This window comes from Ambystoma mexicanum, chromosome 1p, assembly GCF_040938575.1.
Source record: "Ambystoma mexicanum isolate Mex_15411 chromosome 1p, UKY_AmexF1_1, whole genome shotgun sequence".
NCBI lineage: Eukaryota > Metazoa > Chordata > Amphibia > Caudata > Ambystomatidae > Ambystoma > Ambystoma mexicanum.
In genome coordinates this window covers 1,241,504,242-1,241,520,985 of record NC_090921.1, presented here as the reverse complement: position 1 = coordinate 1,241,520,985, position 16,744 = coordinate 1,241,504,242, and the positions used below count along the sequence as shown (strand labels likewise).

Below are 16,744 nucleotides of genomic sequence, written 5' to 3'. Positions count from 1 at the left end.
TGTCAAAAAAGAGTGCACAATGAGTGAACCTAATAAACCTTTCAATAGATCATTCAACATCAATACTTGTGGGGTCAAGCTGAAGACCAAATATACTATATTTTTGGTTTGTTCTCCTGTGCTATTACCAACAAGTGAGATAATAAATCATGGAAAATCAGGCTTGGCTAAACAGAAACAAGGTATTTATCCAATCCAATCTACAAGGAACAACAGCTTGCCTTCAGTATGTTCACATATACACACACATGTTTAGAACATACCACCAAGGACAACTGATAGTGTGATTTCTTGCCAACTTCACCCTTTCAGTACACCTAGATTTCAGTATTAGTCCTTAGGTAATGTGAAAAAACACACAAAAGTATTTGATGTAGCCAAAAATGCCTTGTGTGCCCAAACGTTTGTTAGATAATGGAAATTCTTCTTCCTTGATGCATGATCTGGTTGCCCATGGACCTTTAAGAAAGGAAATATCCCCTCTGTCCTATCTGAACTGCTACCTCTGTTTCCTCCTCTGGGTCTCCAGTTACTGCTAGAACAGCACACACTTGCACTCCCCGTGTGCAACCCTATTGGGAAAATGTGTTTGTGGATGACACAAATGAGTGTCAATGGTGGGTTACAACCCACCATTGTCACTCCAGTATATTGGGGTATGGTGTTCTGCCCCAATATTGTCACCCCTTCGCATATCTGCGTCTGTGCTGGTGCCTTAAGCACGCTCACTGTATCTTGAGCTCCTGCCATTTGCCCATTTTGTACCTGTATTTGTCCCTGGATAGTAATTCCCTGTGTCCCTGCAGGCTGTATCTGCACTTGTTGCTGCTGTGGCATTACCTGTACTTACTGTGTAGTCTGCGGCATGTATGTCTGGTGTTGTTGCGGTATGACTTGCATCTGTTGAGGTGTCTGCTGCATGTATGTCTGCTGTTGCTGCCCTTCCTGTGCAACTAGTGGGCATGTTCATATGACATGTGCGATATTCCCACATGCGTAACATTGTACTCCAAAATATGGGGTCATCCCTCTGTGGCCCATTCCCCTTCAACGTGTGTAGTATCCTCTCATCACCTGATACCTTCCCATATATGCACCTCCGAGACCTGCCTGCATAACCCCAGGCTGCTGCATGTTTGTGAATGTGATTTGCTGTGGCATCGGTACCGTCCCCCACTGCTGGTTAGGCCGCACCTGCGTGTACCCTCCTGGTGGCATCATCGCAGCCATGGGAAGCCCCACTTGCTGTGCCTAAGGTACCACCACTGGCCCTGTGAGTACTGCTCTCTACATGTGTATTTTTGCAATTTATTTTTTAACCAATTTGTTTTCTGCCTTTGCTGCATTATCCTCTATTTGCTTATCCATCTGCTGTTTTTTCTTGCAAAAGTGCACAACTGTCACCTGTATCCCAGGCCACCCCTTTGCCTCAATTCCCACTATTTTTACTAAAGAGACATGTACATCCGCGGGGATCCCTTTACTAAGGAATGGTAAAACAAAGGTATTTTCTGTGCCATGACTGCTTATTTTCCTGTGTCTACATTTCCTGTATGGATCATATGTATTCTGCTGGGTGCACGTCAGGGTTCATTTCTCGAGCCAGTATAGATCTGGTGTTTGACATGTCTGGATAGAGCTCCCTCAGAGCCTTCCAGACATGTGCTCGATAATTGTTGACGGGCGCACCACCATGTATATTAGAGCTTAATTTTTCCCCAAGTATCCAGCTTGCAGCCATATTTTATCACTTCTCTCCCCGACCAACACTGTCAAGAAATGGTTATATCTTCTATTGCCAATGGAATTCCGCTGTTTCTTTCTCAAAAACATAAATCCACCTGCTTGCCCCTGCCATCAATGAAGGTAAACTGTAAACTGTATCCCTGTCCATTGTCTGCCACGGTATCAGAGGATATGACTCATTGGAACATCAGACCAGAGAAGCCTTCCAGCGATGCTTCCAACATGAACGGCATCTTTTCTCGAGGTACGCAGTGAACTTTACCTTCAGTCCCAGCTCTCCAGCCTCAAATATCGGCATGGGCAATACCAAGAGCGCTTGTGAGGATCCTTAAGCTACGCTCAAAAACATCCTGACTGTAGCAGTACCCAGATTTTGACACAACGCACTGCAGCTTGGAATCATAGTAAGGTCAGCACATTAAGTAATACTGCAGACTCCTAAGCCACGCACATGAGCTTCCTGATTTAAATCTCTTCAGTCTATGAGAGAACACACTGCAGGGCCACTGATCTATTGCATGGGCTGTTTTGCAGTATCCACAAGGAGGGTTCGAGTAACCAGCAATCCCTCCACTTTTCTCCAGATACATCTGGAACACTATGAAGACTGTCCTGAAGAAAGTGGGTACATCTATTTAAATACCACTGAAACTGGTAGACTTAGAACTCAAAGGAATCCTTGTTCTAGCCCCCAAACTGAATGCCTCCAGGCATTCCCCTGACAATGTGTAGGCTCCATTTTTTGTCTTCCATTGTTTCATTTGAGATACGCTACATGTAAACAATCTATAGGTTTGCATACATTGGTTGGGTTATTAGCAAACCCGGTTTTACTAAACTGATGACATTGGTTGTCTTTTATTAATACCCACACACCACGAGCCAGTTCAACAAGTCATTAAATTGTATGTTTACCATAAGTAGACTGACTTGGCGTGCCTTTGAGCCCTTTTTTTGCTCAACTTTTTACTTCTAAGTCACTCCACACACTGCATGGTCTATACAGTGTGTTTGACTTGAGTTGGGAGATTCCTGCTAATCACAGTTTCTACAGGTGCATAGTAGAAATTGGTAGATATTCTATTTCTGTTTCCTATCACTTTTAGATAAGCGGCACACCATTGTTTCTAGCACTAGAGGGCACATAGGTAGTGATAGTTCGATCTCACCTCTATCCTACTGTTGCCTTTGTATGCACACTGTATGCCAGAATTTCTCCAAACTCTATCTGTGGCGGCCATCTTTTTAGGGCTCCCACAGACCAACGTAACTTATGTTTCTAACGTTCATTTATTTTGGGGTATTGTTCAAAATTTCTGTGTTATAACCTTGTTGCATGGACGAAACCCTTACACAACTTTAGGTACCCAATTGTGTGTTTTTGTACGGTATGTAATGAACCTCCCTCCTTGCTTTCTGTAAAAGTGGCATTTGTGGGTGTGCCCTGCATTTATTACTGTGTTGTTGTCTCTTTTCTACTGCTATTCTGGATTTTCTGCTGATACGCCTATTTCCCCAGTCACCCAATGATTCTTCCCTTTCCTCCCCTTCTCTTTCCTCTCTTCTCCTTTCCCATCTCTTATCTGTCAAAGGGTGCTTGTAGGTTTCCTGCTCGCCCTGATCGCTGTCAGCGCTGTCTTCCCAGTCTAATATAGTTTGCCCTTCGTCTGCCATGTCAGTTTCACTATGGTCTGAGTCCCATCTCCACTTATCTATTTTAAATGTGATGCATCCTACTGTCCATCCCTGTTCATGTGTTCCCTTCTCATGTTCCTTTCCTTTCTCCTCTATTTCCCTTTCCATAGCTTTTTCTGCCTCCTTATACACACTGTCAAGTTGTTGCTGTGCCCTCTTTTTTTATGTCATTTAAATATTTCCTCTTTGCTTTTTGTCCTTGCTGAGGACGCTTGCACTGCCCCGTCTTGCTTTTTATGTGTTACTTCCTTGTCTTGATAGTCTTATTTAGGATTTGTACAGCCTGCAGTTGGTTTTAATAATGGATATATTGTATAGGGCAGTGGTGTACTTCCCTGCTCCTCCTCCTCTTTCCCCTTCTCTGTTTCTTTCTCTTTCTCCACGTACAATTTCCAAAGCCACAGTTTGTCTTGTCTCTTTTTAAGTGATGCTCCTTTATATGTAGCTGCTAAATTGGAGTACATACTTTCTATAATGTCTTTATCGAACGTTCCCTCTCCGGGCCACTTTTCATACCACTTGCCCACTGTGTCATGCACCCACTCAAAATAGTACGTTGATAGTTTATCGCGTTTTTGGGCCAATTTCCTACACATATGGTTAAACAGGGCATCCATCCAGTAGGATATCATTGCCTCCACCTTACCTTTTTCTTATTAGAATATTCGTCTTTCCTACCTTCTTCCTTCGCTTAACACAGTTAAAAACAAACCTCTTTCTTTTTTTATGAATGTTACTATTTCACCAGACACAGCCCTACTCACTCAATGTTTAAACTTACCACTTTGCCCGATCACCCTACTTTTGTCCACATCGGCTTTCTCCACAGGCCCTGCCCTTTCACACCTCATATTCAATGCTTACACAAAGTGGCCTTCTCCAAAGGCATGCCTTGTTAAATCGTATTGGTATAGAAGTGGCCTTATCCACAGGTCCACCACCTTAACAATAAAGCCCTTTATTAGTGAGTTAGAAAAAGTTGTTACTTTTCTCCTTGCTGAACTATATCAGGGCTCCAAAGATGTATCGGGGGTCGCCTCATAGCACTCACCAAAAAATTACAAAAGTATTAAAAAATGAGTGTACACCGGTACAGGAAGTAACACAATTTTATTCAGGGGCCCAGCCAGACGCAGCTGGGACAGCAAATTTAAACAGAACACGGAACAGGACTGCATGAAAAGGCGATGTCAAAGAACCCCCCTCGAAGTTAAATATTTTATACATAGTCAAGGAATTAGCACCTATGAATGTGCGACATAGGAAAAATTCTCCCCGCACAGAAATGATTGGTTCTTGCACTTTGGACTCATACAGAACTGTGTATATTACGTTGGATTATTGGGTGCATGAACCTTCCCACACCTTCCTCAATTACAATAATGTGACGTCACAATCCACACTCATTTCCCACAACACAAAATTATAGGATTGAAACATTTGAGATAGCCAGCAGAACTTTATTACACTGCCCTTGTCACGTCTTCCTGTCTCCCATGGGAACAGCTACCCATCATGACACCATCAGAGCCTTTTCCCACGGACATACTTTCAAATGATTGTTGCATATTGGAAACATTCTAACCCTCTTCACAGGGAAAATGGTCTGCAGGCAGTAGAAAATCACAGTTCATAAAAGATTTTGAATAATAAAATTGTCACATATTTCTTTTTTCACTGGCAAACTATGTGCGCTCTAATCAGTACACCTTGAAAAATAACAACCACTGTGTGCGTCTCAGTACACTTGGCGAGAGATTGCATGCTTTGGACTAATGAACTGTCTGCAGTGGCCTTTGCCACCAACAAAATGCTCTCACACGTTCAAAACAAAGCAGGCTTTTGGGCCTATTAACAAAGCTTCATTCTACCAGTAAGTTTAATTATACTGACCGGTGCCTCAGGATTTATGGATTCATTTTATTAATCTTTTCATTTTGCATATATGAGAAAGGGCCTCCTCCCATTTTAAAATTCTACTTGCTCAGCTGATCTGTGTCTTCCTTCGTAGCGCGATGGGCTTGCATTTTTATTAGAAGAGCTTGCCTCTGCCTTGGAAACTCAATCTTCACCTCTCTGGCGGAGTACTTAGGAAAAGATTGGCCCTCCCAAAAGAGGTCCAAATGAATTCTCCCTTCTACCTGGATGATACAAAAGTGAATCGAAGGAGTGGTGGAAGACACCATATTTTATAAGCAAAATCTGCAGGTGATTGGAGAAAAGAAAGCATGCTTTAAGGGGCCCAATCCCTGAACTTGTGACACATGGTCTCTGCCTTCTTGCATCATACCCAAAGTGCTTTGTGCTTAAGGAGGTGAAGGAGACAGTAAGGAAGGAGAGGTGAGGTACAAAGAGAACCAAGATGGTGGACTTTTTCCTGACTGCTGAGCTCTCTCTACACTAACTCTGGTGGACTTTTTCCTGACTGCTGAGCTCTCTCTACACTAACTCTGCCCCCTTCCCAGACCCATATCATCAAAGACACTTTGGCATGCAACACCTTTGTGTGAGGCAAGTTCTTTTGTGTAGTGTGTGTCCTTTGATTTCTGTTGCCCAGGACAACTCCTGCTGAGGGGCTGCCTTGCTGCAGAGTAGTATTAACCTACCTCGCAAATCATCACAAGAAAGGCACAGTTTTTCAGTCGCTTGTCCTTCTGTCTGGCAGAACAGTCTCTCTGACCAGGATACACACATAACTTCCACTGCTGGCCTAGGGCCACAGTGTCAAAACATGTATGATATAAATCAGATGTGACGTAATAGTTATGTAAATCGTCCACCACCATATCACATGGGATGCAACTTATATTTTCAGCTAGTCCTGCCACCAGGTGAGAGAGTTCATCATAATCATATAGAAATTGCAACACAGATGTAAAATTGAATGAAACATCTGTACTTCAGTGACATGGCTGTCACAGAAGCTGTCAAACAAGGCACTTGTGTCCACTGAACCTGGTCTGTGTCACTGAAGAGCAGGAGCTGCAGATCAGGAGACTGATGCCTCAGGGTGCAAGTGTATATTATGCTTTGTAATGGAGCTTATTAAAGGGGGTCTGTTTCGTAGGCAACCTTTCTGAGATGGAATTAGCCAGATCATGTTATTAATTAATACAAATTGAAAAGGCTTGGACTTCTAAATCCTTGCAAGATGGCAACTCCTCATGAGGATGTAGACTACCATTGCCCTTGAATCGTTCAATTGGATGGCATTCAGGAGGCAAGGATTCTTTTTAACTAAGTCCTCTCAAAGTGCATGTCTTGGGCATCATCTCCAAAAAGGGTCTATGATCCTTGATTTATTTTAAGGGTACAATGGATAAAGCCTCACTTTTGCCATACGCTAATGAGCATTACCGAGGGGGCACTAGCATATTGAGCATCTTACAGGACAATAACCACAAGCAATACTCTCAAACACTCTTTATGGAAAAACAGTGGTTAACATTGGTTTAACTTCCCGGGAATCGCCTTATCCAATAACTTTTGAGCTCCTCTGGGCATAACTTTAGCGGTACCTCAAATGTGCACACAATCTCACCTGAAAGGCAGAACTATGGAGGGTAAGTGTTTTGGCAGGAGGATGATAGACTACACTAACACGGTGTGTCCCATGATTGCAGAGTGCAATGAGGCCACAACCACTATTTGAATGGACAGTATGCCTCCTCTGAATGTGTGTACCGACGTGGTATGCTATGTTACTCTGCTCACTCAATCAATAAAGTACACTTGCAAAGTGCATACTAGATGTGTTGGCAACAGTTTTATTGTAGGAGTTGAAGGAGCAATCAGAGTCATCAGGGGGGGTTGAAGTCTGCCAGTGGACAAGCCACGTGTGTCAGGAGCCGAGGGGTGGAGCGGGGGCAGGTTATAGAGGTGAACGTTAATAGCAGCAACTGCTACCACTGGTCCCAGTGTTATTGAGAACCAAGGGGTGGAAATGTGGGTGGAGAAGAGGGGGGAAGGTTGACCACTGCCACCAGTGTCAGGGCCAAGGGGAGGAGAAGTAGTTGGGAGAGGAGCAAGGCTAATGGATGCCACTGGTGTATTGGGAGAGGGGGGTCTAGTTTGCATGACTCCCACCTTAGAATCTGCAAGAATGTTATACTTTCATTCTTACAAAGGTTGGTGTTGTCATCCTCTGGTTTTGTGAGCACAATGGTGAGGAGGATTGTGCTGAGAAGAAAAGGAAGGCCTGCCTTTTTGTGCAGTGCATAAAGGTCCACCCACCTTCTCCACTGCTCATACTGATCCAAAACAGCCGAATGTTTGACCATTTCGCCAGAGCAGTGCTTACAGCCATGCATAATCATGCTCATCCTCTGCTGGAAAGTTTTTTTTAGTGGTCTCCTGGGCAACGGGTACCAGCATACTTCCTCCTTGCCAAAGGGGCAGGGGTAAAGCAGCATTTGGCAGACAGGGCATCATATGGGAAAGTGGATATGGGGTCATTGAGGCCAAAGAAACCAGTAGGACCCGTGTGGGTCGGGTTGAGGAGATGTTGGGGTTACAAAGGTGGGTATTAATGAGAAGGAGATGGTGGTGCAAGGATGGAGGTGGGTGAGAGATGGCAAGAATGGAAATCAGGTGATGATATGGCCCGTTGTACATGGTAGAGGGCAGGTCAGGATGTAGTGGAAACAAAGGTGGAGGTGGGTAGAGGGAAGGTGGAGGTATGGTACATTTTTTTCCAACTCCCAGCTCCGGCATCTGGCAGGGGGTCAATCACTGGAATATGATGCTCATGCTAATGCATGAGCAGCCTATTCCAATGCAAACCTCCTCGCTCCCGCATCGGAACAAGAAGATAATCATGTGAATAATGTTGATGCAAAGCATCAGCACCCGATTGTTACTATATGCTCCCGCCGGTGCGGGCACATTTAATAACAAAAGGGCGCCTGCTGCGCCTTCTCCCACTAGGCCAGCTCGGGAATCCCTTGAAAGACTCCCCAGAGCAGGGGGCTGATGGCCCCCTCGGGGGGAATGGCGCTCCAGGCAGCTGCCCAGCCCACCCTGCTCTGGCTTCCAGGCCCTTTCTCACTCTTGGTTTGCAACATGGCAATGTGCACGCGTCTATCGGTACCTCGTGCTGTACAGTCCTCATGTGTTGCACTGGTTGGATTTCGGATGTAAAGATGCAGGGCATCTCTCACTTCATTTAACCGGGCATGTGTGTGGGGGCGTGTGCATTGAATTGAATTGAATTTATATGTTATTTCTCTCACGCTCATACACAAGTGTTCAGAGCGCGACAAGGCAAGGGAGGAGGAACAGGGGACAACAAAAAGAAAAAAACAACAATCTTACTATGCCCACTGACATTGAGAATGCGCAAGTGCATGGGTGAGAGGAGGGGTAAAAGTGCATGGAAGGGGGGAGAAAAAGAAGAGTGTGGAGCAAGGAGAAACAGATAAATAATAAATAATCATGAATTAATAAATAAAAAAGGCAACAGACAATGGAAGTGCAGCCTGCAAGTGGCAATTGCTGGGTTTAAGGCATCATACCGGGTAGGTCTGATAAGTGCAGGAAGAAAAAGAGGGGGGGAGCTTTATGGATGCAGATACAGACCCCAGTGCAAGGGGTGGCCCAGAGGCAGTGCGGGGAGGGTGGCAGTTTAAGCAGGTGCCTGGGGCCAGAGGACAGAGGGTGGCCAGGTGCACGATGCCGAGGGAGAAACAGAATCAGCAGGGGAGAGGGGGGCGAAGGCAGAAGCAAAGAGGAAGGTCTTGAGGTGCTTCCTGAACCAGAGATGGTTCTCCTCAGGTTTTAAAGTGGCAGGGAGGCTGTTCCAGAGGGAGGCCCCAGCCAAAGACAGAGATCTACCCCCAGCTTGTTTATTTGAAAAACGACTGACCCTAAGGGAGTTAGAGGTAGAGCAGCAGAGAGCTCGAGAGTGGAGGTATTTCTGGAGGGATAGCTGAAGATGTTGGAACCAGGCCCCAGAAAGCCTTGTGGACAATGCTGAGGTTTTAATCCTTGCATCCACTGGGAGCGAATGGAGAGATTTCAGAGCTGGAGAGATACGATCCCAGGGCTTGAGGCCAAGGACAAGCCTCGCAGTCCTTTTCTGGATAAGTTGCAAAGGGCAGAGAGTAGAGGCAGGTAGATTTAGAAAGAGGCTGTTGCAATAGTACAACCAAGTGAGAACTAGAGCTTGGGAGACAGTGAGCTTCTGGGGGAAGGAGAGTAAAGGTAGAGTGTCTCTGAGGAGGTGCAGTAGGAAGTTTGACTTTTTTGAGACATCAGCGATGTGGGCGGAGAAGGAAAGTGTGGAAACAAAGGTGACCCTGAGGTTCGTAGCCTCACAGGAGGGGATAGCAGGAGGGCCAAGGGGGGCCAGCCAGAGAGTGAGGGGAAAGGATGGTGATGGTGTGCTGATGAGAAGGATCTCTGTCTTGCTGGCATTCAGACTGAGATAGTTGGCGGCACACCAATCTTGAATGGCAGTTACGCAATCAGAGATGAGAGAAGTAGAGGAGGTGGCCAAGGGCAGCCTGAAAATGAGTTGAGTGTCATCCGCATTGCACTGGAAGTTAGAGCTGAGAATGGCAATGCAGTGGGCAATAGTTACCAGGTATTGGTTGAAAAGCCAGGGCGAGAGGTTAGAACCCTGGGAAACACCACACGTGAAGAGGATGATAGATGATAGGGAGGACCCAAGTTGGACCTGGGAGGGTCGATCAGATTGGAAAGAGGTCAGCCAGGCCAGAGCCTGATCAGTGATACCCCGGTTATCACAGACACAGTTGAGCAGGATGGTATGGTTGACCGTGTCGAAGGCAGAGGAGAGATTAAGTAGGATGAGTACAGAAGGAATGCTAGAGTCAAGGTTGGAGAGCATATCCTCACAGATGTTCAGGAGAGCTGTTTCCGTGTTTCTGCCAGCTCTGAAGCCAGACTGATGGTCATGGAGACAGCCAACAGAATCAGAGTGAAGGTTTAGCTGAGAGATGACCAGCTTTTCCAGGAGTTTGCCAAGAAAGGGAGTAATGGAAATTGGGCAATAATTGGCCGGGCAAGAAAGATCCGCTGTGGGTTTCTTGAGAAGAGGATGGACAAGAGGGTGCAGAAGAGGAGAGGAGAAGGATCCTGAGGCAAAGGAGTGGTTGCAAAAATCGGCAAGGGCCGGAGCGAGGGTATCAATGTGGTCCTTGATTGTTTTAGAGGAACAGGGATGGACCTGTTTCGACAAGGCTTTCATAGATCGAACTTGTCTAGTGACCTCATCAGGGAGAAAAGGGGAAAGGACGAGAAGGAGGGTAGGGGGGTGGCTGAAGGAGGGCCAGCAAGTACAGACTGAGAGGGGAGAGGAGAGGGAGTGGTGGAGAGGGTAGACACGATGTCCTGGGTTTTTGAGATAAAGTGAGAGGCAAGGGCATTGCAAAGACGTGTGCAAGGATGTGAGGTACAGCACGTAATGTCCACCACGCAGGTGTCCGGGTTTCTGACTTAGGCTTGCAATGTACTTTAGAGATGGGGCTCAAACATGCTGCTAACAATTCTGCATTTTTTACATTTTAGATCATAACATATAAAGACTACCTTCCTCTTTTGCTTGGGGAAAGGTTTATGTTTGAACTTCCTGCTTATTCTCAATATGATGCACGGGAAGACCCCAGAGTTGCCAATGTCTTCTCCATCGCTAACCGCTTCGGTCATGCCACAGTTCCACCGCACGTGTTCCGCCTGGACAGCCAATACGAGCCCCTTGGTGACAACTTTAAAGTTCCATTTCACCAGACCTTCTTTGCTACCTGGAGAGTGATTATGGAAGGTAAACTAAATATTCAAACATTTTATTTTTCTACGGTGTAATCTTTTCTCGCATTGTTATAGCATTTTGTTTTACTATATTATACAAAAGGAATATTATGTCTCTGATAAAGAATTCCAAACTTTATATTATACGAATTTTTTTTGTCACAAGGAGTTCTGTGGCCTTACTGTTGCAAGATGTGTTTTCCTTATAATGCATGGTCCCAACGTTCTGTAGAAAGCCCTCTTTTTACCTGACGAGGTAGCACCATGTACGTTTTGCTTGTTTTTTCGGGTTTATGACTTAATTTTCCCTCGCAGCAATGCTCAGTCAGCAGCCTGACTGTGTGTGTGGCTTTATTTTAGTATTTGCTCTGCCTTGAGTCCTTATGACTCCTAAGGCAGGGGTACTCCAGAGTGTCCCAGAGAAGGTACCCCTTATCTGTTACTCATATGTCTAGGCTGGTGGTAGCTTTTCCGCCTGTGTGATATGGCCCTACTGAGTGGAATCCATTTTATTCTGGCTGGGTCCTTATTTTTAACTCACTACTTCATTTCACAAAAGGGAGGTTGTCTTTGTTTTCCTCGAAGATCTGAGCGGTCAGATGACTATCCCTTGTTGATAGCCATCTTTGGCCCTTGGATGCTGGTGTTACTGGCCGGGCGCTGTAGTAAGCCTCAAAGCAGTTCTAGCAGGCTTATTAAGATGCCTCTTTGGGGTAAGGTGGGTTCACTTACTTTTTGTGCAATCCTTTGCAGAATGTATTGGTGTGTCTGGAGTAATGGCCTGCCACGGGCTGAGCCCCCCTCTATTTGAATGATTCTTATTGTGTGATTGCTGCTATGTTCACTCACTGCCTCCCAGGATAAAAGCACCCCCCCACTTTTCCCATTCACATTCTCTTTGCCTTTTGCTGGAACTCTTTAATGCATTCCTGGAAAGCCCTGCAGATCGCTGAAGGACAGAGGCTCTGCACCAAGATCCTTTGACACTTCACTGACTCCGACAGTCAAGCTCTGCCTCTCCAGAAGACCAGATGAAACTGACTTCAGTGGTCCTTTCTCCTGCTCCAATAGGGACAATTGGATCACAGCTCCAATGACGTCATGACGGCCCTGAACATGCTTTAATGCTGTTTCCTAGAAGTGCGGTGTCCTTTCACTGCAGAGGACTCTGAATACCCTCCATTTTGAACTGACCACAGACTTGTCCTCCCAGCACGTCAGATAATCACCATGTATTAATCCCCCCACTTTGGCAAGCTCCAGAGACCTGTGCTGCCCTTAGTCCTTTAGTTGTAACACACAACTTGCCTCCTTGTATTTCTTCCATGGCTGACTTTGTAAGCTTTTCTTCTTCAATAATCATTCTCCTCTGGGATCTCTCCAAACAGACCTCTGTGCTAGTGGACAATGTGGGCAACTTGCATGTTCCACTACTGCCAGCAGCATCCCCGTTTTTAGCCCCTCGGGCTCAGACCTCCGATCTGGGAACCACCAAATCTTCAATAATGGTCCATTCCAAGTATCTTGTGGGTTCCATGTGTTAATATCCCCGCAAAAATATTGTGATACAAAAATATTGCCATATTTTTGCGGCGATATTGACCCATGGACCCTGTGGGAGCAGCCCAGCAACCCCCACATTATTTTAAAATGTGCGGGGGACAACCCTGTAAACCCCCACTCACCACAAATGACCCCCAAAAATATTGCCTATGGCGAGACAAACCGCCATATGTACGGCGATATTTTTGGTGGGGATAGTTTGCAGGGATACCGTCTTGTGATGGCTCTGCACTGGTATCTGATCACTGGAGGCTAAAGTGACCATTGAACAATGTGCACAGCAACTGCCTATGGAAACCACCAACAGTCTGCTGCAGAACTGCTTTCTTGTACCCAAGTTATTGCTTTCATGTCTCTCTCCCACTGTCATGTGACTGCCCTGAACCCCAATTTCTGTGCCACATTCATTGTGCCACAAATGCTTTATTGCCCATAAAACAGAGATGCCCTGTACAGAAAGTACATTCAGCCAAAGCTGTAAAGAACCATTCCTTATCTTCAAGGGAGGCTGAATGCTACCAGGTTGTCTTTAGATGAGCCTGAACTTGCACATCGTTGGCTTTGATCCAGCCTCACCCATGTGTTGGTGGAGGAGATCTTTGACTTCTCCAGTCTTGTCATAGTTTAGAGGTAGTGTCTGAGAGTGGCAGGCGTTATCCTAAGGCTTGCCTTGCAACTGGGGTGGGTCAGATTACTTGTATCCGCGTGCTAATGTATGGGGTGGGAAAGAGTGTAGGAGTTTCCGAAGATCTCCCTACCACGTCTTCAAGTTTCAGTGTCTGAAGGGATGACTCAGGGGTAGCTTGTTCAAGTGTATAGGCACTGGCTGCCCAACTGTGCTTCCCCTTATTTTGCCTGTGCTGTGGGTTAACAATCCCAACACGGTGCACAGACAGACTAAACATGGCGTTATGTGTCCATAGCCAGTTCCTCAATCAAATAGATGTATTCTGCAGTGGTTATGTGGCTCTGCCAATGTAGCAGGTTTTCTAACGTGGCTAAATTGCGCATACACCAGTGCAACGTTTCTGTAAATTGCTGGTATACATGTGGGACAGAAAATCACCAGCACAAGTAGGCCTACAATATATTAGAAGAACTGGGCAGTCTTTCCCATTCACCTATTCCAGCTGTAAAGCATTCTTAGGACCCGATTCATGTGAATGTGTGCAGAAATCCTGCAGGGGCTACGCACCGATTAGAACACTGCGAGTCTGTGCGCAGATCAAAAAATGGACGCCCTGAGTATTCATGGAATTCACTACGCAAAGTAAGGGTATCCGCAAGTCATGCCCAGAACGCCCACAACACGCCCCCATGCAAAGCAAAAACATCCATGACAGCTACCTTTGCGTGTTCTGCCAGGCACGAATACACACACCCTTCAAAGAGGTCGTGGGGTCCCTCGCAAGCAGGCCGATATATCAGGGACCCTTCACAGGGTTCCCAATAACTGCTTCCGGCACCCCAACAACATGCTTATGAAAAATCTTCTTAAAATCTGCATTCAAACCCCCGTAAACTGTTAATACACCCCGCTGAAATGCATACGCGCACCCCTAAATTGGATCAGAACCGCGTTGCGTACGTGCACCCCATAATCCGACATGCAAAACCACCTCTGCCCTGCAATTCCGATGCGCAAGTGTACTTACGCCTGAGTTTGGGTGGCAGATAGTTTGAAGGACTTGTGTGGCCATTTCCCGGCTGAAAGGTTGCTCGATCAAATCCATGAATATTTCTAGTGCTGCGAAATTGTGGGTGTGCCAGGGACTGCCTGCAGGCCGTCCCTCGCAACGCCCACTTTTCACAAGTTCTTCCCCATTTTTGGTGTTCCGTCTTTTCCCAGCCCTCTGCACAAGCCATGCCCATGTGTCTCGTGCAAGGCGGTTGGCGACTCGCAGAAAAACATGCCGAGCCTGCGCGAACATCACACAAGTCCAGGTGAAGTCCAGCACATTCGATTACATGAATTGCCGAACAGGGACTTGCGCACGGTTTGGCGTGCATGTCCCCATTTTCCCGGGCAAATATTTCCATAATCCGGTCCCTTAGTATCATCCAGTCACATGGTGAGACGTTTACAGACCTGCAATTGGTTTTCCTAAACATAGAAATAATCATTGGTATCACCTTGTAGAACAGCAACAAATGTGCACAAAGATTTCAATTTGTGCCAAAAATGAGAACTCCAACTGAATTTAGTGGGGAAACATTTTAATGTTAAACTTTATCACTCCCTGTTTAGTTTTCAAAATACAGATTTTAGATGAGGGACCCTTGTCTCAAAGTGGCAATAACACTACACTCGGTTGCTGAAATCCTATACTTTTACTATAAGGCGCAGTGTTACAGCATAACCAAGGGTGACTCAGTTCGCAAATGGTAAATAAGAAATTCTGTTCCCCGTTGATATTGCTCCTTTGCCATCTTTCTTTTCTCTCTCTCTTTTGAACATGTTTAACCCTTTTTCATGTTTTCTTTTCCTGTCATTCCTTTCATTCTCTCTTTTTCTTTTTCAGTTCTTTATTACTATCTTTTGCTTTTTCTATCATTCTATTCTTTATTCCCCTATTTCTTGCTCTCTTGCTTTCTGTCTTTTTCAGTCTTTCATTTGCTTTTTTTCTTTATTTTACTCATTTCGTACCATTTCAGATTGTATTCGTATTTCCACCTCTTTATTTCTTAGTATCTTTTGTGTGATTTACCTTCCTGTTTCTCTTTCTTTCTTTCCATCGTGCATTCTGCCTTTTGCCCTTTCCTCATTCTTTTGCTTTCTTCGTTTGATCTTCCTTTCACTCATTCACTCTTTCTTGCATTGCTTCTCTGATTCTAAATCTCTAACAGAACCACATACTGAAGCTGGATGTGATTATCAGTGAACGACTAGGAATTAAGATGGGCGCACAGGGCTCCGGAGCTTAAGTGACTGGTCTTATTGTCCTGAAACTAATTTAACCACTTTCCATTGTTCTCAGACTGCAGCCCAGTATTATGCATCAGAAACGCCTCTCGTGCCCGGGACAATGACAAGCTATTTTACCCTATATTCATTTTACAGCCATACTATCAAATATCCTGGAACATATACAACATGTTTGAAACATTTGTTTGAAACATTTGTAAGCAGTACATTATGCATTGGTGATTTCACTGTATAAGCATTATCGAATGCATTTGTTCTCCACAGACCTCATTGGCGTATATCCTTTGATAACATCTGGAATTGTTTCTTCTGAGGATAATGCACATATCTGGGCAGGTTTAGGATGTTATTCTATGAATTTGGAGTTGATGCACTTCTCTTCCATTGCAGGAGGGATCGACCCGCTCCTCCGTGGCCTAGTGGCCAATGAGGCGAAGCTAAACCGGCAAGACAAGATGGTCAGCGATGAGCTCCGGGAGAAACTCTTTGAACGTCCACCAAAGCCAGGATTTGACTTAGCATCCTTCAATCTTCAGCGGGGGAGAGATCATGGTCTTCCAAGTAATTATATGATGACTTTCTATTACTAACACAAAACACTCAACCATATTCTGCCATAAAGCCAATGACCAAACATGTAATGTACAGGGTAAATCAATTCATAAAGTAACAAAAACACAGTTTACCTGTGAAACAGAAGAATAACTTAGTTGGGATACAATATAATCTCTAATTGACAATTTTAAACAAGCTGCATGCTTTAGGACACATCACTCCTTTGACTGGCAGACCAGTTGTAGCCCAAAGTCTCCCTTTGCCAAAAAGTCCTTAATCACAGGTTTGGAATCATTTTGGGGATGATTCCTTTTTTTGAAAATGTTTATAACCACAGTTAATCACTCGTTGTGGATTTCAACTATAGCCACCAATTCTCTTGCATGCGGGGCTCTGGTTTAGTTGTGTTTTCATGTCCGTGGAATTATTGCTGGCACAGGGACTCACTTCAGCCAGACGTGAGCACCAGAGAATTATGATGATTCCCCT

General features: G+C 45.2%; 1 protein-coding gene across 1 annotated transcript in view; it reads left to right on the top strand.

Moving 5' to 3' along the window:
• LOC138540329 (lactoperoxidase-like) overlaps positions 1 to 16,744 on the top strand; it is a 172,600-nt gene that overhangs the window by 98,082 nt on the left and 57,774 nt on the right. The window contains exons 7-8 of the mRNA XM_069641680.1: positions 10,972 to 11,224; positions 16,091 to 16,261. Of these exons, the coding sequence (XP_069497781.1) occupies positions 10,972 to 11,224; positions 16,091 to 16,261 (424 nt within the window). The remainder of the gene's footprint in view (positions 1 to 10,971; positions 11,225 to 16,090; positions 16,262 to 16,744) is intronic.